This window comes from Dermacentor albipictus, chromosome 9 (assembly GCF_038994185.2).
Source record: "Dermacentor albipictus isolate Rhodes 1998 colony chromosome 9, USDA_Dalb.pri_finalv2, whole genome shotgun sequence".
Taxonomy (NCBI): Eukaryota; Metazoa; Arthropoda; class Arachnida; order Ixodida; family Ixodidae; genus Dermacentor; species Dermacentor albipictus.
The window spans coordinates 123,794,585-123,821,164 of record NC_091829.1 but is presented as its reverse complement, the minus strand read 5'-3'; the positions used below and the strand labels follow the sequence as shown (position 1 = coordinate 123,821,164).

The 26,580-nt window shown below is 45.3% G+C and overlaps 1 protein-coding gene and 1 long non-coding RNA gene across 2 annotated transcripts in view; one reads left to right on the top strand and one right to left on the bottom strand.

Moving 5' to 3' along the window:
* Nucleotides 1-7,968, bottom strand: part of LOC135918884 (uncharacterized) — a 32,946-nt gene extending 24,978 nt beyond the window's left edge. Inside the window, exon 1 of the long non-coding RNA XR_010569815.2 lies at nucleotides 7,921-7,968. This is a non-coding gene — a long non-coding RNA (uncharacterized lncRNA). The remainder of the gene's footprint in view (nucleotides 1-7,920) is intronic.
* Nucleotides 7,969-9,251: 1,283 nt separating this feature from the next.
* Nucleotides 9,252-26,580, top strand: part of LOC135918883 (uncharacterized) — a 64,851-nt gene continuing 47,522 nt past the window's right edge. Inside the window, exons 1-2 of the mRNA XM_065452570.2 lie at nucleotides 9,252-9,463; nucleotides 9,525-9,547. Of these exons, the coding sequence (XP_065308642.2) occupies nucleotides 9,397-9,463; nucleotides 9,525-9,547 (90 nt within the window). The 5' untranslated portion in view covers nucleotides 9,252-9,396. The remainder of the gene's footprint in view (nucleotides 9,464-9,524; nucleotides 9,548-26,580) is intronic.

Below are 26,580 nucleotides of genomic sequence, written 5' to 3'. Positions count from 1 at the left end.
TTTTCTGTGTACCATTTGTGTGTGTTAAGGGTGTTCGGAACCAGGAAATGCAACATTTGGGAGCCATACGTCGTGCGAAGTCGGGGTAGATGCCATTTCTCTTTGCGTCTGGTGCTTGTATTAGTGTGCGTTTGTGTCACCGATGAGAGTTGGATTATGAACTTAGTCCGAGGCAAGCTGAAGTTATTCAAGGCGCGAAGAATGGTAAATGACACTAGATGATGAATGGGCGATATTCCATGCTTAATAAACAGTGGTCTGGTGTGAGCGAGGTAATCTGAGCCAGAAACTATGCGGATAGCTTTTTTTTTTGCAAAAGTAGTAGTTGGTTTAGATGCACGCGAGCCGCAGTTCCCCACACAAGATGGCAGTAGCTTATTTGAGAGTGAAATAATGAATGATATATTAATTTTTTAACTTTCACGGGAAACAAGTCGCGACCTCGTGAAAGAGCTCCTACAGATTTCGACAAGCTTAAAGAAAGATGACGGAAGTGATCAGCCCATTTAAGATGTTCGTCAAATATTACGCCAAGAGATTTATATTTACTTACGATTTCGATAGCGTAGTATCCAATAAGCAGTGGGATTGATATGGTTACTTTCCCATTTATCGAACGAAAAATAACCGCCTTTGTTTTATTATGATTAATTTTTAAACTGTTTACATGTGACCAGTTATGGAGGCTTTCCAATATGACGTTTGCTTCAAAGAGGAGTTCATTCGATGAGTTTCCAGATAAAAATAAACTAGTGTCGTCGGCATATATTATAAACTCCGCCTTCTTGGAAATATGGACGAGATCGTTTATATATACGTTGAAGAGGAACGGACCTAAGATACTGCCCTGCGGTACTCCGCATCTTATATACTCAAAACTGGAGCTACAACCATCAACACATACGGATTGCTGCCGTTTTTCAAGATATGGCTTTATCACCTTAAGCGGATTGCCTGTTATACCGTATGCATATTTATCTATAAGAATGTTATGATTAATGCTGTCAAATGCTTTGCTGAAATCGACAAAAATGCCTAATGTTAGAAGTTTATTTTCAATGTTTTACAAAATTAGTTCTTTTTGTTTAAGTAGCGCAGATTCCGTAGATAAGCCTTGTCTAAAACCAAATTGGGAATCTGTAAAAAGGCGATTATCGTTAAAGTAAATGTCCAAACGCTTAAGCAAAATTTTTTCTAGTGGTTTCGAGAATATTGGCAGAATCGATATTGGTCGCGATAGTTGCCCATGTCTTGTGTCGTCCCAGATTTATCGATAACAATCACTTTGGCTAGTTTTAGTCTGTCTGGGAAAGCAGATGAAGATATCGATAGGTTAAATATATACGATAAGTGAGGTGCAAGAAGGTCAGCTACAAATTTTATTGGTTTTACTGACAGACCCTCTGCGTCAAGGCTGCAGCTATTCTTTAAGGCCATTAGTGTAGCAAAAACTTCGGATGGGTGCGTAGGGTGGAGAAAAAAGGAGTCAGCTGTCTGTACGGAAATTAGGCAGGTAGCATCTTTGTTGTAGTCCGTTTTCGGGAGACCAATAAAATGTTTGTTAAAGCTATCCGCTAGTTCAGTACCCATTAAGGTTACACCGTTCATTGTAAGACCTCCTATAGAATTGGAGGGCTTGGACATGTTAAGGACTGCGTTTATTGATTTTCAAACTAATTTTGCTTCACTGCGACCGTCTGTTTCAAATATAATCGTATAATATTCCTTACACGCCTTCCGCAACTCCCTGTTTAATTTATTTCTGAACTGTTTGAAGGCAGTCAGATCGGCCAAATCTCGGCTGGATAAAAATTTTTGAAACATCTTGTCTTTCTTTTTTATCTGTTTATAAAGAGACGGCGTAATCCATGGTTTTCTCATTTTTTTTAGATTGGCGCTTTGTGGACCACGGGAAACATGCATCATATATTTCACGAAATCTATTTATAAATATATTGTACGCTTCATCTGCACAGTTATTAGTATAAATTTCGGACCAGTCAGCACTGTTTATCATTTCTCTGAATTTATTAAGATTTGTGTCATTAATTGACTGATAGGTAGTAAGGGCTCTTCTAGTGAAAGTTGAAAGTTTTTGTACAACCGAGACAAAAATTGGGCAGTGGTCGCTAAGGTCGGACGACAATGTACCAGCGTATTCGACAGTAGTGTCTGCATTCACGACGTATAAATCTATAGTTGTCTGGCTGGAAGCCGTAATTCTTGTGGGAGACGCTATTACGTTTGTAAAACCATTGGATTCAATTATGTTGGCAAGACTAAGTGACGTGTAATTATCTTCAGCTATATTTATATTGAAATCGCCACCCATGAGCACTATATAACGGTTACTAGAACAGAATTCTAGAAATTTGTTTGCATAATTGAGAAACTGGTCACTGTTCCCGCTCGGGGCCTATACACTACCGATAAGATTTGATGGTTATGACGTAATGTGAGAACTTCATAGTCATTTGTTATAACTGTAAATTCATCAACAAGCTCGAATGCGTAACAAGATTTAATATTGTCACGTGGTGGTGACGTTGAATAACACAGTAGCAATACTGTGAACAAGGAAACTAACTTTCATTGGGCGAACCTGTGCCCACAAAACAGGATACACTTAAAGCACAACGATAGCGGCGAACACGCTCGGCGATCGTCGGAAATCTGATCATCGGGTCAAGCGCGTCGGCTTTTATAGAGCAGTCGTCGAATGTTCCAGACTAATCGTTCGGACCTGCGTGCCTTCCACAAAGTTCTACACCATTCGCGTCAGGTGATGAAATCAGATAACATAACGTTCGGCGACAACAGACAGCGGATAGAAGCATCGATAACGTTCCAGAAACTTCGGATACATACAGGCGCGTCCCACGCTGTGCGATTACATTTGTTAGGCTGCGAAACGTGGTTGCCCGATAAAGATAAGTATACGTGTCAATACCCCCCTCTTAAAAAGCATCGTCCCGATTTCTTACACCGTGGTCCCGATGCTACAAATATAAGAAAGCGAAACACAAAAGGACACTTATTAAACATAAGTAACAGAACAACGAAAAGAAACAAAGTCCAAAGGTCAGTTACGCGAAGCCCCAAAGTTCATTAACGCTGGTAGTACGGCTTGAGTCGCACAACGTGGACTATTTCAGGTCGTGAGCGGCGCCGCTGTGATAGCGAAATGCCGTCTGGCACGACCTCATAGTCCAGAGCGCCAATACGTCGGATGACCTTGTAGGGTCCGAAATAGCGTCGGAGTAGCTTCTCACTGAGTCCTCGTCGGCGTATCGGGGTCCATACCCAAACACGGTCGCCGGGTTGGCACTCGACGAAGTGTCGTCGGAGGTTGTAGTGTCGGCTGTCGGTCCTCTGCTGGCTCTTGATTCGCAGGCGAGCGAGCTGTCGGGCTTCTTCGGCGCGCTGGAGATAGGTAGCGACGTCAACGTTCTCCTCGTCAGTGACGTGCGGCAGCATGGCGTCGAGCGTCGTCGTCGGGTTCCTGCCGTAGACCAGCTTGAACGGCGTGATCTGTGTTGTTTCTTGCACCGCCGTGTTGTAAGCGAATGTTACGTACGTACGGCAGGACGGCATCCCAGGTCTTGTGTTCGACGTCGACGTACATCGCTAGCATGTCGGCGAGGGTCTTATTCAGCCGCTCTGTAAGACCATTCGTCTGCGGATGGTAGGCCGTTGTCCTCCTGTGCCTTGTTTGACTGTATTTCAGGAGGGCTTGGGTGAGCTCCGCTGTAAAAGCCGTTCCTCTGTCGGTGATGAGGACTTCTGGGGCACCATGTCGCAGCAGGATGTTTTCAACAAAGAATTTCGCCACTTCGGCTGCGCTACCTTTCGGCAGTGCTTTAGTTTCAGCGAAGCGGGTGAGGTAGTCCGTCGCCACGACGATCCACTTATTTCCGGTTGTTGACGTCGGAAAGGGTCCCAGCAAGTCCATCCCGATCTGCTGGAATGGTCGGTAAGGAGGCTCGATTGGCTGTAGTAATCCGGCTGGCCTTGTCGGCGGTGTCTTGCGTCGCTGACAGTCTCGGCATGTTCTGACATAACGGGCGACGTCGGCGGTCAGGCGTGGCCAATAATACTTTTCTTGTATCCTCGATAGTGTCCGGGAAAATCCGAGGTGTCCAGCGGTCGGATCGTCATGCAGGGTAAGTCCGGTCATGAATGGTTATTCTTGCCGTGCAGATTCCAGTCGGCGTAATCAGGTGTCCTCCAGCGGTGCGAATTTGAGGGCCTTCCCATGCAGTCTTAACCTTCTTCAACTGGGCGGCGATGTGTCCACTCATGACAGAGTAATCGGCCCCTGTGACCACTAAGGCGGTAACAGCGTGGCCGTCGAGAAGCACGTCGAGGTCGGTGGTTCTTTGTCTGGCGTTACAGTTAGGTCTCGGCGTCGGATCACGGCTGCGTCGTGTTGAACTGAAGCTGGAACGTCGCGTCGTCAAGCCGTCTTTCGTCGGTGTAGTCTTGGCTTCCTGACTTCGTCGGAACGGCGGCGTCTCGTCATTAGGTCGTCGAGATGGTTTCTTCGTCGTCTTCGTCGGCGGCGGAGGATCTACGTCAGTTCGACGAACAGCAACCGCACCTCCATCGGTTGCTGCTTTTAGTTTTCCGGATATGGGCTCGCAGAGCGGCCCCGGGCTGGGCCGGTGTATGGTCGGCGCTGCGGCGACAGGTAGCGGCCTGGTGACGGCGAACGGGACGGCCGTCGAGGGCTCCACTGAGTAGCGGCGAGGTAATCGGCGATGTCACGTGGGCGCTCGCCAAGCTGTGGACGCGGCGCATTCACGGCGAACCCTCTCAGTCCCAAGTCGCGGTATGGGCATCGGCGGTACACATGGCCGGCTTCTCCGCAGTGATAGCAGAGCGGGCGGTGGTCGGGGGCTCGCCAAATGTCCGTCTTCCTCGCGTAGGCGCGCTGGGCGACGGGTGGGCGTGCTGGCGGCGGCAGCGGCGGACGACGGAATTGCGGCGTCACAGGGCCCTGGCGCGGTCGCGGAGGGGGGCCTTGACGGCGTACGACGGCGGCGTAGGTCATCACTTCCGGCTGGGGCTGTGGTGATTCTGGTTGCACCTCAGGAACTCCAAGCGATCGGTGCACCTCTTCTTTAACGATGTCGGCGATCGAGGCCACTTGAGGCTGCGACGAAGGCAAGACCTTGCGCAGTTCTTCGCGCACTATGGCCCTGATGGTCTCGCGCAGATCGTCCGTGGCCAGTGATTGAATTCCTGCGTAGTGGGTAGAGCTTGTACGGCGGTTGAATTGCCGGTTCGGCATTTCGAGTGTCTTCTCGATGCTGGTGGCCTCGCGAAGGAACTCTTCTACGGTCTTCGGTGGGCTTCGTATCATTGCGCCGAAAAGTTCTTCCTTCACACCACGCATGAGAAGGCGGACTTTCTTCTCCTCGGGCATATCCGGGTCGGCATGGCGGAACAGACGTTTCATTTCTTCCGTGAAGATGGCAACGTTCTCGTTAGGTAGCTGCTCTCGGGCGTCCAGCATGGCTTCGGCCCTTTCCTTGCGCACGACGCTCGTAAAGGTGCGCAGGAAGCCGGTACGGAAGAGGTCCCATGTCGTCAAGGTCGACTCCCTGTTCTCGAACCACGTTCTGGCGGCGTCTTCTAGGGCGAAGTATACATGCCGCAACTTGTCGTCGGAGTCCCAGTTGTTGAAAGTCGCGATTCGCTCGTACGTCTCCAGCCAGGATTCCGGGTCTTCAGTTGCTGCTTCATGGAAGGTTGGTGGGTCCCGAGGTTGCTGTAGGATAACGGGGGACACTGGGGCAGCCATTTGGGTTGTCTTGACCACTATCTTCTTTGTCGTTTCAGGCAGAAGTCCGTGCTCTGGGGGCAGTCTTTGCAGTCTGCGGCTAGCACGCTGGTCTTGGACGATGTCGGTTTTTTCCTCGGGCTTCGGGCTTGGATCGCGGCTTCGCGGGGGCGTTCGGTACATGAACGCACAAGCACCTCCACCAGATGTCACGCGGTGGTGACGTTGAATAACACAGTAGCAATACTGTGAACAAGGAAACTAATTTTTATTGGGCGAACCTGTGCCCACAAAACAGGATACACTTAAAGCACAACGATAGCGGCGAACACGCTCGGCGATCGTCGGAAATCTGATCATCGGGTCAAGCGCGTCGGCTTTTATAGAGCAGTCGTCGAATGTTCCAGACTAATCGTTCGGACCTGCGTGCCTTCCACAAAGTTCTACACCATTCGCGTCAGGTGATGAAATCAGATAACATAACGTTCGGCGACAACAGACAGCGGATAGAAGCATCGATAACGTTCCAGAAACTTCGGATACATACAGGCGCGTCCCACGCTGTGCGATTACATTTGTTAGGCTGCGAAACGTGGTTGCCCGATAAAGATAAGTATACGTGTCAATATAAACTGCCAGGCCGCCCCCGCGGGTCCCTCTGTTCAAGAAAAAGCGCGAGAATGATTCCATCGAATTGAGATCATTTTCTTGTGCGCACCATGTTTCAGTAAACATAAAACAATCAAAAGATACCGGAAGATTATGTATCAGCTGATCTAGTTGTTCGTGTTTATGCCTCATTGAGTGAATGTTTAAATGCAACCCTGAGAACAAGCCTTTCTTTTTCATATTAGATCCCAGTTCACAGGGGCAAACACGTTCAAAATACCGATTGACTGTCATCACGAAATGATAAGAAGAATAAAGTACGTGACCATATGGAAAATGGTTGGCAAACGCAACATGTGCAACTGCAAGGCCGAGTTCTCGCTGACATATGCAGATATCCCTGGTACAGTAACAATAACCACGTGGGACTGTTAATTTGTACGATATAAACTTGGGCAGTCAAACTGGATGCTTCATCATGACTGAAACTGTTTAGTGCCACAACCTTAAGCACGGGGGCACAAAACGTAACATGACGCAATTCGTTTTGGGTATAATATACTCACAAGGGATGTACGAGGGTATAACAAAACTTCTACAGAATAAACATGTCGCACTGCAAGTGCGCTTGGCTTCAGAAACATAGACATGCGACATATTTTCAAACGTTACCATTTCTGAGCCAGTGACACCTTTTGCTTTAGTCACTATCTGATGACGCAGTGAGCCTCGCAATGTCCTCTCTGCATGCAATTCTGATTGTGGGCGTATCGTCGGTTTGACGAGCAAAGATTTTACCATTGCGCACCCAAACACGCTTCCATTTGGCTTGGCGCTTCTGCGCAGTTGCCTCGCCCAGAATGCGCTTGAGTTCAGGGCAAAGGTGCTCATTAACAAAAATTCGCATGTCAGAACCAAAACCAATGTCAGAGCATCCCAATTTTGCAGCGCGCGCTTTGTGAAGAAAAGCGTCACGGACCTGCCTCCGATTGAACTGCACAAGTATATTTTTTACTGCCGAGTTTGCTGTCGGGACGCGGTGAATTACGTCAATGTCAGTTGGCAAAATAGAGGCATTCACTTTTGCTGCAATTCTACCTATTATCTCAGTTAGGTTATCTGGCATGTTGCAAGGAACACCTTTAATTTCAACATTTGTGTTTCGAGAGTATTGTTCAGCATGCAGGAGACGACTTTCATGAGCCTTCAACTGCTGTGCAAGGTCACTGCACCGACTTTCAAGTTGAACGTTCGCCTCTTTCAGTTCTTTGTTCTGCACTTTCATTCTATCATACTCTTTACTAATGAACGTCAGGCTGTTCTTCACCTACCTCATTTCTTTCCGAAAATCTCTCTCGAATGTATCTCTAAAATGTTTGAACTCTGCATGAAGTTCATATGTTTCAGTTCCTCGAAAAGGGCCCTGATTTCTTTAGACATTGCAGTGCAAAATACACCGTGGCAGCAGCAGCAATAGCAGGAAACCAAACGAAAAAATAAATTCAGTAAAACAGTGCAGCACAGACCTGCGTGGAAGAAGCACACGATTGTGAGTACGTCGTCGCTGTTTTCCGTTGCCGCTGCTGCCAAAATGAACCTTGAGCGGGAGCGCTCGCAGCTTTTGTAGCAGTCTTCTCCTCGAAGAGCCAATGGGAATTACTGTCCGGGTTACGTCACAGGCCTCCAGCAGCACGTGTCATACGGCCAGGTGACGAAACTTTGCTGATATGACGAGCTAGGTGATCAGCTATGTTAGGCCGAAGAAACTTGATGTAGAACAGGCCTGCGTGGAAGAAGCACACGATTGTGAGTACGTCGTCGCTGTTTTCCGTTGCCGCTGCTGCCAAAATGATATATATATGCTAGCTCCGTTCCTGCAGCGATAACTTAAACTTTGAACGTGCAAGTGTGCTCGCAAGGGAGCAAAGCTCACGTAGGTTTCAACATTGCACTTGTGAATGCGGTGCTCTGATGAAAGAAATAGTGCTAGCTTCATTTTTTTTAATCCCGAAATGAAGTGCTGAGAGTGTGTATATACCGTGTCCCAGCTAACTTCAGCCAGAGTTTTAAAATATGCGAATGCCGCGTAGCTGGGCAAAACCAAGGTAATGTTTGCCGTAGCTTTGAGATATTCAAATTATTATAAATCCGCCCAGTTAGGTAATGCGTAGTTAATTCATAATTAATTAAAAATTATCCAATATTTGTTAGTGTACTTCTTAATTCACTAATTAATAAATTAGTTCGTCTATTTATGTAATTCGTTGCCACCACCAAAGGTCCAGGCCTTAACTCTATTTTAATTACCTGTGCCTTAATTAACTTCGCCTAATTCACTGTGCCTTGACTGGCCTCGTGAACTGCCTCGATTATAGTTCGCTTGGGCTCCCGTGACTTTGTTCGACCATCGTGTGGTCGCGCTAACATCGCCTCATGCGTTCGCATTAATATTTAATTAGTACTAAGCAGCAACAGCTGATTACAACTACTAATCAGCTACCCATCAGCAACAGCTGATTAATATAGAGCGCAGTGGACGGCCGGGGCTGCTGCGGCCCTGGACTAAGGACTCCACAGCGCACTCTGGGGCAGCGCAGCAGCATTTTCACAGCTACGCAAAGTTTTTTAATCAATCTCCTAAACGCGAGAGTATACAAACATTTAAAGACGCATCGGTGAAAACACTTGCTGAGTACGTAAGTTGCGAAGTCTGAGGACTCAAGCCCCTTCGCCAACGCAGAGCTGCGCCCTGGTAGAGCTACTTGCGGTGCTCCCGCCCTCTGGCGGCAAACCAAGACAAGGGGCCACCCGCGATGTACGGCGCCTACGGAGAGTTTGACAACTGAACCTAGTCTAGTAACGTTGGCCAGAAGTGGAAAATCGAAGAAGCCCATTGTCATCGTCACCATCCGGTTTGGCGATGAATTTGAAGCATTCGAAGATGCTGCGGCGCGAGCGGTGCTTCTAGATTTTGCGATTATCGTCCTCAACGATGCCTCGTTATGGCTGGCCAGAGCCACAACATTTACGCCCAGTTTAGTCCCGTGTCAGGCCGAGGCAGCGATCAAGGTAAGGATCCATTATTGTCATATGTACCGTTTCCAATCACACGCCTTTTCTTTCTCGTTAGAACAACGAAGACCACCGCTGCTTGTAAGTCAATCCTTCTTCGAGAGGCTGTCTACTAACCGACATACTTGATAGCTTGTTGTGCCCGAATGCAGGTTATAACATACTTTAAGTTTGATGGGCTAGTTCGCCCGCACGAAATGAAGACAGTTAGGGGTGGGGGACGGGGGAGGGAATGCGCCAACCATCCAACGGACATGGTAAATCTGTGTGAAGCGAAGCGGTTAATCAAACGCTGTTCAACCGATGGCGGTGCATTGTGTTTACTTTCATACTCCATGACTTAAAATCTCATACGGTGTTATGTTTATGCACTATATCGCACAGTTATAAGCTACATAGCAAATACCAAATCGGGTGGTTGCACACTGTGAGCCGTCTAGGCAGCAAAAGCGACGCATTGCGTCTTTTAGAGGAAACGGGGTATGTATGTGTACAAATAAGGTTTGTTTCCCTTTCCTTGAAATTTCGCCTTTGTCATCCTTGAATTGCCCTTGCCATTTGAGTCAAAGTTTCTGCACAAGCCCTGATGTATTCATTTCACCAATTTGCTGTTGCACTGGTTCTTTGCTAGCTGGTGCAGATTTCACGCTTTATAGTTCATGTTCCTAGCTTTTAAAAATTTGTGCCACTGATTTAGTGCGTGAATACTCAAGTGCGGTGCTGCACCAAAACCCCATCCTTGCACTTTGAAGCATGCAACTTTGAAATATTTACGTCCTCAGCTTGGGACTCTAAGGCTCATGGCATTTATACGCAGTGAAATGAACTACTGCAGTAACCAAGACTGTGGGGCCAGTTTGTATACAAGCGCATTCTTTTGTTGTTCAGCCAAATCATCCAAGTAGATTCTTTCTTGAAGAGGTTGCAACAACTTGCACTTGCTGACTGAAGGATGAGTCCCCTAGAGTTGTTGGGGGACCCACCACAAGGTATGTGTAACCTAGAGCGCGTGTAAAATGCGAGACCATATCGGCATAAATATTCTGTGCACAGGTTCAGTGTGGAAAAAAAAAAAGAGAGCCATCTAGCGCAGCTTGCTTAAATGAAATGGCACCAATAAAATAACCGCTTCACCCAGCCATTCATGTCTAGGCAATCTTGCCTGTTTGAGAGCTTTGTGGACGTAAAAAAAAAGATACTTGAAATCATTGCCCTTATTCAAGTTCTACTTTTGAAACCTTGCCCGCATATACTGCTTTCAAACATATATTAAGAAATTTTTACAAAGGTAGTATTTCAGCCACAGACAGCTTACTTCACCAGAATAGTGGTGGCCCCTCTTCCCCTCCCCATGCTCTGATGTTCAGAAAAATTGATCTCAGTTGCATTCATAGTTCTCCCTCAGGCTAGTGGCATAGAATTGGTGTTCGTGAAACATTACACTTATGAACCTCTTTAACTCTTTCCGTGCCATGCCTATTGGCCATCGTTAGCCCACTAACGATGGTTTGAAACACCGCTAACAAACACACTGCGCTATCAGACGTGGAGGATATTTCTGTTTCCTCTTATTTTTCCCCCAGGTGGTGATTTTTGAATGTGCTCCGAAGTTTTCGCAATCGTCAAAGTAGAAAGCGAAAATGGCCGCTTGCTATCGGCAGTTTGAAACCCCGCATTCGAAGCCTTCCGCGCTGCTCACGTACACTCTGCGCCTTAGGACTTGAAGTAGGAGAACTGTATTTCTGTTTTCTAAGGGGTTCGTTTTATTCCTGCCAGGTGTTAATTTTTGAATGCACTCCGAAGTTTCGGAATTCTCAAAATAGAAAGCAAAAATGGCCGCCTTTGGGAGCAGTGGGCATGCTTCAAAAGAATGCAGATCTTGTGATTCCGCTGCATCCACGGATGATTTTATTGATGGATCGAGCAGAGCGAGTCTGAGGATGCTGCCTTTTCGTTGGCCATTGACACTCGGAGCGACATCGGTGCAAGCCAGACCAGAACATTGGCGGCCGCAGCCTGGCACGCCAAACTGTAGTGCTTGCAGTAAAATTTTTGTCATGGAATACCTGTTCAATGAAAAATTTTGATCTTTTTCTGAGATAGTGCCTATTAGACGCCAACACATTTTGTAATCTTATTTTTTTACATTTTTTTCTTAGTAGATACAAGCATGTGTCTACCAGCTTAGATCAGTTTTATACCACTACCTTTATTCTAGCAATTTATATCTTTGTTATGACATGCATCTCATTAATAAAACATTTGGGCATGAAAAGTGCATTTCCTGCTTTTTGTGAACAAGGTACACAAATTCCTTTGTGTTACATTTGCCTCCAGTCTTACTTTCATTCCACGCATAAAATCTTAAAGCAAAATGTCTAAAAACAATTAAGTTACTTAAAATCCTATCCCACACAACATGGGGTAGCGACAGAAAGTGTTTATTGAATCTCTGCAGGAGCCTAGTTCGATCACGACTGAACTATAGTGCCGTAGCTTATCACTCTGCCGCCCCGAGCGTGCTGAAGATGTTAGATCCCGTCCACCATCTGGGTATCCATCTGGCCACTGGCACATTCAGAAAAGCCCTGTCGAAAATCTATGCATAGAGTCAGATGAGTGATCACTCCAGTTTCAAAGAACATACACCAGCTTCACCTATTTTCTCAGTGTGTTCTAATAAAGAACATCCGTGTCTCACAACAGTTGACAACTTGACATGTAACGCTTTTTCGTTTCCTTTGCCACTGCGTGTAAGAGAACTTAGCGAAGAAATGGATGTCCCAATACTCGAGCATAGCCTAATGCCTGCAGCTAAGCTATTACCGCACTGGGAGTGGCAGGGGACAGAATGTGACGTATCCTCTGTAGAGGTCACAAAGCACGCTCCTGAGCTTGCAATTTGCTATGCATTTCCGTGAACTTCAATCGAAGTACTCCTGCTCTGAATTTTACACAGATGCGTCAAAATCACATGCTGGCGTGTCCTACGCTGCTGTTGGTCCCTCATTTTCTGAATCTGACGTGTTGAACCCCCAAGAAGTATCTTCGCTGCGGAAGCCTATGCAGTACTGTCTGCAGTGAAACATATAAACTAAAACTTGACAGAGCAATCATATCTACAGACTCGTTAAGTCTTGTAAAAGCACTCATTTTTTTACAAAAGCATACAAATCCTGTCTTCAATGAACTCTACTCACTCTTATGCAACATATATTTATCACATAGACATGTAGTAAAGTATGCTGGGTTCCTGGCCATAGAGGAATCGAGGGAAATGTGCTTGCCGACGAGATTGCCAAATCAATAGTATCAGGGTATTCGTTCTGCTGCTGTCCCTGCCACAGACACGAAGCCTTTTCTAAGAAACAAACTGCGAAGCCATTGGCAAAGCTTGTCAAACACTGAAACGAGTAATAAGCTTCACCTAATTAAGCCGAAGTTAGGTTTCTGGCACCCAACTATGAAAACACGAAGAACAGATGTCCTATTCACTAAACTAAGAATAGAACGCACATTTGGCACTCATAACTTTCTCTTGACCGGTAATGAGACCAATGGTCTCACCAACCTGTGGTAGATGTGGCGACAGGCTGACCGTCCTCCATGTCTTCCTGGAGTGCCGGGAAGCTGAGAGAGACGGGAGGAAACATTTTCCTTTTGCATACCGCCATTGCGTCCCTCTGAATCCGGCTATGTTTCTTGGTGAAGAACCGCTTTTTAAGACCAAAGCAGTCCTCACTTTCTTAAAAGATGTGCTACATGTTACAAGTCCATTATTTTCGTAGCGCATCCTCTTCCCGGAGGATGCTGCAACAATATATTTCTTTGTATAGCACATGCTTCTAGGCCCTTGGGTTTCAAGGGCTCTGGTGAGGCAGTAGTGCTGTAGACAATTTTAGCATCTCACATATTTTATATATTGCATCATTCTTTCTCAATGCATTTTAATGTTCATAGTACACGTCATAGTCATTTCCATAATTTTATTACACATATTACACACCTTGCTTCAAAAGAAACTAATGGCATGCGTAGAAGAGTGCATCGACGAGTATGGCGTGGTTGCATTTCAAAATTCAGCCAGTTTATCCATTCAGGGCTTTTTAGATATGCTTCATTGCTACCTTCACTTGACATATGCAGTATGGCATGACAAAATATTCATTCAAAAGCAGGGTGTCTGCATCGGCTCATGTTTGGCGCCTATACTAAGTGACATTTTTCTAGCCCACCGTAACAAAACCTGTTGCGTACCTTGTTGGAGTACAGGGTAGTTAAAGTCAGGTACGTTGATGGCTATCTAGTCTTTTTTGAACCAGACGCACATTCTACAGTAGACAAACATTACAAAGCTTTTTCTGCAAACCTTAGCCCACTTACTCTCACGCTTGAAGAGCTGGCTGATAACGCTGCATTTCTTACTCAGCTCGAGTTCACTGAACGACACGTGTTGGGAGTATAAATCCAGGGCTAATAACCCCCTGTTGCCATATCGATCTGCCTACTTGAAGCTCGCCAAGAGTATTGCCAACTTGTGCTTTGGAAATGCAATAAAGAAATCTTGCCACCATAAGATCTATATGAGTCTTATGGATCAGTCGAGAAGGTTATCAGAAGCAGGGTTTCCGGAGACAGTGCAGGTTTCGGTCATAGAGGGGCTGCTAAAAAGATGCGGTTCAGACAGTACAACTCGGGACGTGGCAAATCAACGGTCAGAACACACATGGAAGGTAGCGGTACTGCCGTATCTGCATAGAATGGCATATAGTCTTAAGAAAATGGCTAGCCATGTGGACACAAAAGCTGTCTTTTCAGCACCAGAAGAACTCGCGAAAATATGTCAGTAATGGGCACATACCGTAAGCCAGCTCTCGAATGCTTTACGAATCACAGTAAAACGCCAGTGGGTTGCATAGAAGCTGTTGTTTACGAGCTTCCCCTGTCCTGTGGGAAAAAATACATAGGACAGACAGGAAAAGTGTCTTAACAATCGGCTGTGAGAACATGTCAGGAATGCGGCTGTGCGCCAGTGTACAAGTCCTGCCATGTTCTTGCGAAGCACAAAGATAAAGATGTGCGAGGTTATTGAGGCTCAGGCCATGTGTAGGATAGTGATACACGTGTTACTGCCACTTTGGTTGACTTGTTATATAAGGAGACGGCCTTTTTAGACAGTTAAAATTTAGATGATGTGGCGCCACTGTGCGTGGGTTTAAATAGGTGGTTGTTTCCTGAAGATGAAGTTGTTGAAGTTAGCACATTGTGGTGTTGTCTCCCTTCTTTCCTTGTTCGCTGGCACTAAGTATGCTTTCCAAGTTCAATAATTATTTGTGATGCTTTTAATTAGGCCATGAACATGAAAAATGCCATTTTAATTTCATAGTGTCAGCACTGTGTAAGGCTATTACAGGAATGGATACAGTGTCATGTTTAAGTACACTCAATGTTTATACAGGAGCAACACAACCAATCCTTATCAAGTACTGCAATAAAAATTTATAACTTACACATAAAATAACAAGCGAATAGCATAGCAAGGAAAATAGCAGAACTTAAGCTATATTTAAAGCACTCATTAGCTGCTATACTTGCAAACGACTTTCTGTAGCAATGATGAGAAAGCTACAGAGGCAAAGCATACGCAAGAGCGCTTTTGAAAAACTACCACATTTTCATCTGTTCTAGCTGGTGAAGAGAAAACACCTTATTAACAAGAGCTTAAAGAAGATGAAACACACCACTGAGTGTCGACTTATTTTGTGTTTTTTGCCTTCCGTGTCCTTTGCTACAAAGCGTACGTTTGTTCCGAGCGTGGTCAAACACTGCTACACTACTTGGAATGCGCTGAAGCCCCGCCCTCGGTAACTTTCCTTCATTGCCAGAGAACAGTGGGATATGAATGAACATGCTGTGGCGGTGACGGGAATTCTTCATTAGCTGCAATTTTAAAATAATTTGTGTGGTGAATTTTAACCTGGGTATGTATAATTTGGAAAAAAAGTTCTAGACTCCACCAAAGGAAGCTTGCACAACACTGTAGGTGAGTAACGATAGTACATAAATCACGAAGCAAGTTTTTGTCCTGTCAGTCAGTGTATGTGGGTCGCATACTATTTTCGCATGTGAAAAAAAAAAAGGGTCTTAACAATGTTTTGTAGGCTAAGCATTTAACATTGGCAGCAGCCGATATTAAAAATTTCACTCAGCATAGCCCCCTTTCTGCGAAATGTAAATATGATATAGCCTACAGTTACCTCAGGACATTTAAAAGCATAGGGGATAGGGAATGTACAATATTTTCTAACACTTGAATAACATTTTTTTACATAAGCTGTATTTCATGCACAACTATTTAAATTTGCAGAGAGATTTGCCGTAGCCCTTGAAATATTTTTGCTAAATTTAATCTCCCTGGCACTTGTAGTTCTGCCTAAACAAAGGCGAAATCTGCCTTTCACGATGCATAGTGGCGCGATCGTGCGGTGGCCATGGGAAATCATTTGGCAGGCGCCACTGCGCGCCTCGACAGCTGCCCCATGCAAGACTCACGACCAAACAAGCAGCATGTGAGACAAGACCGGAACAATGCGTACGCGCCGTCATATTTTGTCGTCAGCTGGCCATCAAGCCCGCTGGTGAATGCTTTGTACCCAGAGGTTTCTTCAGTGTGATGAATGGCTGGAATAGGAGCTTCAGCAATGCTTTACTAGCTCCTCCTTGGCCTGAAACCAGTGCACCTGTGGTGTAAAGTGAACAAGTAGTAAAACAGTATGAGTACGCACGAAAACGCATGACTCGAATAGGGCAGGAGGTGTAGTTCTTAGGGCGAATATCGCATTTCACCGCTACATGTCTTGCTTTATGGTGTGCCATGTGCTAGGCATACATACATACACAGGCAGTGGGGAGGCCAAGAGAAGGCCCACATAAAGTTATCTGCCCACATAAAGTGTGTGTACATCTACAAAAATGCCAAAAAAATGGTCAGAATGACCAAAATTGGTGATACCCCCTGTCTGTGGGGCGCCTGTCTTCCTCTTAGAACGCGCCGCGGTACGAACACAGTGGTCAACTGCGTCCCTTTTTTGAACTGGTGCGTGTACACAAACAGCGTTGGTATCGTCACGTAGTAGTGGTGGCAAAGGCCATAGTAGCGATACTGTGAATGACAAAACTAATTTTTAATGGCCAAACCTACGCCCACAAAAACAGGCTGCACTTAAAGCACGATCACAATGGTGAACACAGCTCGGCGATCGGCGAAATCTGATCAGTGGGTCAAACGCGTCAGCTTTTATACATGAGCCATCATATGTTAGAGAGTAATCACTGGTGCCCGCGTGTCCTCCGGAAAGTTCTACACCATTCACGACGCCCATAAATGCAATCAGCAGATTACACAAGGTTCGGCGATGACAGACAGCCGATAGAACGATCAATAACATTTGAGAAACTTCCAATGCATGTGTGCGCGTCCCGCGCTGAGCAATAACATTTGTTTGATGGTGAAAAGTAGTCACCCAAAAAAGATAAACAAGTACATGTGTCAGTATGAAGTCCATATGTCTGGGCGACAGCGAAGGCGCCCCTGAAATGTGTCAGTAGGATGCGCCACTCGACTCCAGAAGATGTCGCACAGGAAAATGAGCCTTAGTACATACCGTACTACATCCCGATTCGGTAAACGAACATGAAAGCCTTCTGTAAGTAAATATTACTTTACTTGGTGCCGGCAAGAATGACAAAACGATAACTAGCAACGATTGCTAACTAGCACTATCAGCTACTTCCACAGTGCACACTGTTTCCCACATCAGCCTGGCAGTGCACGTGAGCTTGGCTCAGATAAGTACGCCGACATCACGAGCATTTGCTGAGCGTTTATAAAGCTGCAAGTGTGCACGGTGTGAAGTTGAGAAATGACAATGTTCTAGTGACGAACACACAGAGACGATGGAAAAAAAAATTCACGTTTCACTCAACCAGAGGTTGCACGAGCTCAGAGATCGCTTGTTTCGCTAGCTCCAACATACATTTGCGTCTTCAGCGACATTATTCGAATGAGTCAGCAAAGAAAAAAACAGAGGGATAAACTGCATATGCCAAAGTACACATCTGCTACAAAGTGCAGCCCTAATCCAGGCTTCATGGCGCTGTCGATCGCATTTTGCTGACGAAAATTGGAAAATCCGCATTGCCCTGCTGGGATGGTCACGGGAGGTGCAGCCATAAATGAGGCACGACATTGGCATCACACGAAATTTCGATGGCAATAATGTTCGACAGGCGTTCCGTGCACGTGGCAGCAAGAATGGTACGGCTGACAAGTGAGTGAAAGAACTTTATTGGAGTTCCGGTGAGGACGCGAACTCGTCGCGCACCCGGCGAGTCCCACGTCGAGACTGGCAAGTCTAACCTACCGGCCCAGTCACGGGCACGCCTGACAGTCAGGATTTGCTTGTCTAGAGCGGGGCTGCGTAAACGCGAGTCCCACTCCTCCTTGCTGAACATGGAGTATCTCGACCCGCACTCCCGGAGCATGTGTGTTAGAGGGGAGTGGAGTGGAATGGCGTAATTGATAAACACAAATTTGCGATAGCATTCCCTCTAAGTTTGCTGAATTTGGTCTTGCAGGCATTTGTAGTTATGCCAGGGCAGCTATCAAAATATTGCATTGCTCATAAGACCTACTCTTAAAGCTTTGGAGCACTTGCATGTGTAATTTATTGCAAAGGCCTTACTTAACCCATGTACTTTGAATTTATTATACACATTACTCAACACCTCCTCCTTAGTTTCTTCGATATAAACAAGGTGGCTTGTATAGTTCGTCGAGGACATCAGAGAAACAAAGTACATCCCTCGTTATCAGGCATGGAAAAACCAGAAATACAAGTGTTCAATAGTTGCTTGTAATGCTCCTACTTAAATTGCCCCTCACCAGCAGGGTGTCTACCAACCTGGAAAGCCGGGAAAACCGGGAATTCTCAGGGATTTTGAGTAGTCTGGAAAAAAAGAAAACGTATTCTTTTCTTTTAAATCTTTATTTGGTCGGCGAAGTGCCCCGGGTTTTTGTTTACCCTTTTAACCAAGTCTGGAAAAACTCAGGGAAATCTCAGAGAATTTGTGCCTCTATCAGGGAAGATTAGCTGTAATTTTATTGAAAGGGTTGAAAGTCGCGGTAATGCTGGCTGGAATAACAGACAGGAGTCGTAATGAATCGTCTTTGACGCCCTGTCGTCAGCTGGCAGAGTTTCCAGTGTACAGTCAACGACCAACTTTCCGCATTCCCGATAATTTGGACGGCTTCACGGCACCACCATGTACCCCTAGAGTCAATGTATCAGAACGTCTGATATTTCAGACGCAGGAACTCTTCGCCGTCCAATTTTCCGGATGTTTTGTCGTGACCGCAGGTCTGAAATGGCATTAATAAAGGCCACCATCGCTGCCATTTTGATTATCTTGCCGCCTCGAACCGGCGCTCTCACACGCAGATCCACCGGCAGCCACTACGGCAACGCTAGGCCTAGCTGCTTCGACGTTCGCTATGAAGCTTCTTGCCGTTGAGTGCCGCGTCTTTTATTGAAAGAATTCGCTTCTGTCAGCAATGGCATGGACCTTTGTGGTCCTCGCGATTGGCTTAGAAGCTTGGAGAGCACGGTGCGTTGCATAATGCCTGTTCCCGAAAGTCAGCTTTGCCTCTGTACAGAAATGTTATTTGGTGAAGCATGCGCAAAAGTATTACAGTAAAGCCTAACCAGCGTGGGAAGCGGTTAATGTCACGGGACGCAGTATGTATTTCTTAATTATACACGCGTGCACCCGGTATTTCCCGTCGCAGTACGAGCACCAATATGTCTAATACGTGTACCGACAGGCAATGGCATAGCTAGGTCGTCTGGCATCTGGGGCCCTTAGCACTTCTGTCACCCCCTGTCCACCCCCCCTGGGTGTAGTCGATATCCTCGCCTTCCTCGCCAATTTTCGGGTGTCTTCAGATGTATATGACACCCCCCCCTCACTGGCCTCGTGCACCCAGGGCCCACGGCCCCCCGGCCCCTCTCGTTGCTACGCCAGTGCCAACAGGCCTTCAGAGCGTTTGCGAATGTGCCTGTGGCGGTTTGAGCCCCTAAGAACTGCAAATGCCATGCATTTTTTTTTCTAACCCGCCGATTTTTGCGAATGTTTTCGCGGCTCCTAGGAGTTTAGAAAAATTGGACGTGAACTGTGCGACTGACCAAGAAGATGCTTCAAATGGTCCGTGGTGCGAACGAGTGGCGGACGGAAGTCATGAACAGAAAGGACCTACGCGCTGAGGAATCAACGGGAAAGGAAACGTGCTGCCGTGGTTTTGAAGGAGCTTGAGTTTAAAAAGCAGTGTCGGCTGATGTCGAAATGCAGGTGTCCCTCATCCAAACCAAAATAGACTCTTTAAAGCATTGAAACACAGCACTGAGGCGGCATGCGTGGGCTGAGAGTATGTCAGGACAGTTGAGGTTGACTTACGAGCTGTTGAGAGAGAATCTCAATTGTGATAAATTTCGGGCCTCATACCACTGAGCTATCAGTTGATAGAAATAGTTCATATTCGAAAATATTTGCTTCTACGTGCATTTCCTTTTTATTCGTATTTGAGAATGTCCGACACCATTTGCAGTTTTTTTCGAATAAATTTTATTTGCTCTGCATTTTATTAACCCCTCCCTTCTGTTCTCTTTTTGAATAACACAAACACTACTCCTTAGTATTCAAATTGGATTAAGTTGTTTTTCTTTAATTTCTTTTTTCACAAGCTTACTAGAGAGTTAAAGGATTCCAAGAGAAGGGAAGCGTAGCAGGTGGGGGGGGGGGGGGGTGCGCAGAAAGTTAGTTGGGCAGATGAGATTAAGAAGTTTGCAGGGACAACATGGCCACAATTAGCACATGACCGGGGTATAGTTGGAGAAGTATGGGAGAGGCCTTTGCCCTGCAGTGGGCGTAGCCAGGCTGATGATGATGATGACGACTAGAGAGTGACAGCATCGGGTGATGTGGTTTCAGCCTGTCTTGACGTAAAACATAGTTCTACATCACTCAGGGAATTTGGAAATGCCAACTTGGTAGACACCCTGACCAGCCCCCATAGCAAATTTTAATTATATGCTGGAAGTTGTTAGGTGCCTTCTAAGGAGTGTTCTAGCACAATAATTTTTCAAATTAGTTCATTACTAGCAGAGATGGAAATACTTGAAGTGCCACGATTTCAGGAGGCAAGCTTCACTGCAAACACACACTGTCTACTTTCTCTCTTCTAGCCTCCGCAAGGGAAATTCCTTCCCTGCATTCTACTATACTGGAACCAGAGGATAATGTGACAGATAGGTCACTGGCCCCTCCGCCTTTCTTTTCTCTCTCGCATTTTTGTTGAGTGGTGCACTTCCGGTGACGGACTCGTGTGCAAGCTGTTGCATTTGTCTCATTTCGTATGGCGGATGATTTTGTGCGCTTTGCACGAGAACATCTCGTTATTTATTTATTTATTTATTTTCAATACCCTAAAGGCCCCGAGAGGCATTACATAGGGGGGGATACAATTCACACATGATATTGTAATAAAAATGACTGCAGGCAACAAGCACAGATTTTGGTAGAAGAAACACTTTGTAAAAGAAAGATTAAAAAAAAGAGGGAAAAAAAACGAAAAGTAATTTGGGCGAGAGTACATGGCACAATTCATATGTGCTGTACATGGCACTATTCAACAAGGCACAAGTGGCAGGTGGGTGCGGGTAAATGGAAATTTAGAAATTATACATATATTAACACAGGCCAGTCAAGAAGTGGCAGCTGAACATTTTATGCATTTAAAAATGTGCGCAGGGCTGATTGGAAGGCAGACAGGTCAGTGATTGTTGCAATATCTTCAGGTAGGGTGTTCCATTCGTTCGCTGATAACACGAAAGGGGAATTTTGGAATTTTTTGGTTTCAGTCAGTGCCACAGTCATTATCACTGAGGCAGATGCAAGCAGATCAAAGAGCACGATTGCACTTTGGAACACGGTAGAAAATGGCAGATAGTTTCGTTTTCTGCATGTTAGAGTGCATGATGTCTGAACAAGCAGGTGAAACGGAAGTACCTCTCTCTTGCTACGGCACGGAGTAAAATAGACGAGCAGGCATTCGGTTGGTAGGTTTTATTATTTCTATAAACTTAAGATTGTTTATTGAATCAACAGATAAAACAAATAACTGATGTTGCCTTGAATAATTCTCGAAGTCAGATATCACTGTGAGCGACATCACAGCACTGCGAAACTACATAGGTGCATTTGTGCAGTTGGCGTCGACTCTGGGTGGGAGTGCGGTGCCCACGAGGAGAAAGGCGCACAGGTTTGGTTTCAAATTTAAGCTCTCCATGGCACGTAAGGATGTAATACTTTGCAGACACGATCATTAGTGCACGTTGTACGCACTGCGGTTGTCATCTCAAAATGGCCAAACGTGGTGAGGGGCCCTTTATGCCATGAACGCAAAAATTTTGTGGCACACTCGAGTTAACATGCCCCCACATTTCTAAAAAATTAAATTTTTTCTTGCGCAGTATTCTAATGAGACATAGGAAAACATAGCTGAAAATGGCAGGACACCTTTGAGCACTTGCTAAGAGAAATTTTTGCAAGGCTGGTAATTAATGCAAATGCATTTAACTTGGGAAAAAAATTTTGAGTGTTCCCTCTAAGTTCACTGAATTCCGTCTTGCTGGCTTTTGCAGCAGTGAAAAACAAAATTATGCAGATCCCACGCACTGTGCCACCCTGATGTCATGGGAAGCATTTTGCAGACAAGTGGTTATTCAGGATTGCTTGGGATTCCCCAAAGCATTACCAGGTGGACCAACATGTTTGGGTAAATTGAGCAGGTGTGTGTGTGGTGTGGGCATGTGTGTGATAATACCAAGAGGCTCACAATTGTATGACGGCGACGGCTGTATGAATGTGATCTTATCGCCAAGATTGCCATCGTGCAGGGTGGACACAGTTGTAAACCCAACAAGCATATACAGGGGTACAAAGACATAGGCACGTGTTACAAATAAAAATAAACAAATGCAGCATATCCTATGAGTTGGAATTTATATACAGCAAAGCTTTGTGTGAGTGCATAAAGAGTCAAAACACGAGTGCGTGCACGTGCATGCATAACACACACAAGAGTGGGCGCACACAAATTGCACGGAACCTTTTGTTAAGTGGAGTTGCTGATTACTAGCAAGTATGACGGACGCCTTGAATGAACCATGGTTTTAGAGGCAGCATGTGCATACATATGTAGCGCAATCACCATGCAGCCGCGGGTGCAAGAAGGCAAGCTTTCTGGTTCTTGTTTTTCCTGATGCCACTGGTGCAAATGTGCTGAGGCGAGGACCATCTGGTTGTGCTGCAAGGAAGCTAGAGGCATGCATGCCCCGCTGTGATTTGTTGGCCTATTCAGCAAGAGAGCAGCCAGGCCGCAATGCCCACGGTTACAAAATCCAGCGAGGCTCACAAAGAAAAGCTTCACTTTTAAACATTCTGCAGATGCCATGCATTGTGGAAATATGATGTTATGTGAAGCATTTTGCAGGCTCCTGGCTTTCTGGCATTGTTTGGGGTTCTGAAAAGTGATACCATGGGGACCAACATATTTGTGTGAATTGAGTAGTAGTAGTAGTAATAGTAATAGTAGTAGTAGTAGTTGGGGAGCATACATGTCTGTGACAGCAGCAGTGCGATGATGACCATGCTTAAGATGACTGGATGGTGGCAACGGCATGATTTCTACTTCAGCCGTTCGACACGAGCTTTATGACATAGCTATTGTTCGTGTCTACATAGGTAGTGGATGAGCGTAAACGGGAGAAACACTAATTGTGACATCATCAGCGAGAATGTGTATGCAATCGTATCTATGTATGGCTACATCATGAGGTGTATGTAGCATGACAATGACATTTGGAGTGCGGTGATGAAACGGTGAAGCATGATTAACTTGAGTGATAAGGAAGTTGGCACATTGTCACAGCATTTCAACGTGTGAGCTACAAGGAAAGTACCGAGGAATGTGGACTGTTCCCGGAAATAGTGTTATCTAACAGGGTGCCTCAGAGTGCATGCTGTCAAAAGGAAAGAAGACAAGAAAGTGGCACGCATGCAATGCCTTTCAAAGAGCTGGCCGGTTTTTTGAACAAGAGATGTATGCGTGTGATCGTGGCCTAATGGCTTTGAGCACTGCTGTACTTAACAGCAGAAGTTTGATTCCACCATCAGTCAGACATTGTTTTCTCCTTGTTAAAGCAAGGTGAGACAAGAACCTACCTGCCACAAAGTGCCAAGAATGAGGCAAAGAGTGCTTCACAGGAATTGAAAGTAGAAAAAATATTGACGTGAACTTTATAAAAGGAGCAGCAAAAGAAGGACATGGTTTGTTCAAGTGTGGCTCAAATAATAACAGTGATCCTTGTGTTACAGTATCATCAGTAATGTTATTCTATTCTGTGACAGTTTTAGGAAAAAAAGGAATGCTTGAAGCAATTATTCCTTGAGAGAAAGGGTGCTTTGGACTGAGAATGTTGTTTTCGTGTGGCATAAGGGAGAATATGTGACGTGTACTGGAAGGTCATAATCGAGAAAAAATACTAATTGTGAGGTCATCGACAAACTGCGCAAGTTCAATCATTCTTACTCCGTTGTACAACGGAGCAGTATCTCAAGGATGTTATAGGTGTTGTCCAATCATATGTACTCATGTCTGTGTGATGTCATATATTTTAACACGACGATGCAATTTTAACACATTGGGTTCTTTAACACAACAGGTGAAGTACCACATGACTGGAAGGTGGGAAACTTTTGATCAATAACACGAAAAAATTCTGGCAGGTGATAAACCCTCAAGAAAGGCACGGTGTAACACTTACCAATGAGGGTGGTGAAACGGTCGACGATGTAGAGTGCGCGAACCTTTTTAATGCAGCTTTTGTCTCGGTATTTACAGAAGAGCCTACCTCGTCCCCTTTTTCTTCGCGTACTAACGAAACAAGCGTTATGCCAACCATTACATTTTCCCCAGATGGTATCTCATCATTAATTGACAACATTAAACTCACATCGTCAGCCGGCGTGGATAACATTAATTCGAAACTGTTAAAGAATACTAAACACGTCACTGCGGTGTTTCTTTGTATGCTATTCTCGCAGTCACTTTCAACAGGTGAAGTACCACATGACTGGAAGGTGGGGAAGGTTGTTCCCATCCACAAATCAGGTGACAGGAATTGCCCGCTTAATTTTCGCCCCATTTCATTAACGAGTGTGCCCTGTAAGCTCATGGAACACGTCATGTACACAGAAACCATGAAATTTCTCGACTCGAACAAATACTTTCATTCTTCACAGCATGGGTTCCGCAAAGGCTTTTCCTGCGAAACACAACTGGCCATTTTCCTGCATGATATTCACACTAACTTAGATTCTAACCTCCAAACAGACGCGATATTTGTAGATTTTGCAAAAGCGTTTGACAAGGTACCGCACCAACGTCTGCTACTAAAACTTTCTCTTGCGAACCTTCACCCTGACATTTTGCGATGGATTAAAGCGTTTCTAACAAACAGATCTCAGTTCGTTACAGTTAACAACCGCGCATCTAACCACCTACCAGTGACTTCCGGTGTACCGCAAGGATCAGTTCTTGGACCCCTACTCTTCTTAATATACATTAATGACCTACCCCTGCACGTGTCTTGCAACGTCCGTTTGTTCGCAGACGACTGCATCATTTATCGAACAATTACTAGCACATCTAATCAAGACTTACTTCAGGAGGACATTAACTGTTTACAGCAATGGTGCGACCGGTGGTTGATGGAACTTAATCCTAAGAAATGCAACTTGATGGTATTTTCTCGTCGGCGCGACCCATTTCCTTACCAATACACAATTAATAACATTCCCGTGTGTGCTGCACAGTCTTACAAGTACCTAGGTGTTACTATATCTAACGACTTATCCTGGCGAACACACGTCAGTAACATCACTTCATCTGCTAACAAATCGCTGGGTTTTCTCAAGCGTCATCTAAAACGCGCCCCCAAACCTGTTAAACTACTGGCCTACCAGTCAATAGTCCGACCGAAATTGGAATATGCATCCGCCATATGGAATCCGCACCAAACATATCTCATTAACGCACTCGAAGCCGTTCAAAACCGTGCCACAAGGTTCATCCATTCTAATTATTCATATGACGTGAGCATATCTTACTTAAAGAAAGAATTGAGTTTACTTCCCCTTTGTACGCGCCGGCGCACTGGAACCCTTTCACTTTTCCATAAGTTTTATCACAGCTCGCTTAATCAACCACCCTATATCCTTCCCGCAGCCCGAACATCTCATCGCACATGCCACACTTTTCAAGTGGGCCGCCCTCGCATGCGCACTGTTACCTTTTCCGCCTCATTCTTTTGCCAGGCCGCTACAGATTGGAACAATCTGCCCCACCAAATCTCCACCATCATTTGCCCTTCTACGTTCGTGGAGAGTGTCACTGCGCACTTTTCACAATAGAAATGACTTGTGTTAATAGACTTATATGCTCGTGCAACTTTAGTTTGTATTACTTAGTTCTATGTATTTGCGCTGACGTATGTAACCCTTTAGCACGTGCAGTTTTTTGTTATTGTTTGCGTGTTCACTTATGTATTATGCAAATTATGTACTAATGTATTCCCACCCCTTATGTTATACCCCTATCCAGGGGTCTTTAAGGTAATAAAATGAAATGAAATGAAACTCTTGCGAATAAACATTAAAGATTGTTCAATATGAGCTGATTATTTCATTTTTTTTTCACTTCTTTATTTATGCAACTGCCCACGAACAGCACAGGGCCCTGATGATAGTTTACTTTAACACAACCACACAAAAAAAAGATAATACTTAGGAAACATGGAAGAGAAGAAATATAAGCGTTATCATAGTCAACCAGTAAATAGAAAATGAGCTAAAAAACATGCGCAGTGAGATCAACAGCTAGACGTAGACTGTTGTGCTGGGTTAAAAGATGGATTATAGGGCTCAGGTTAGATGCA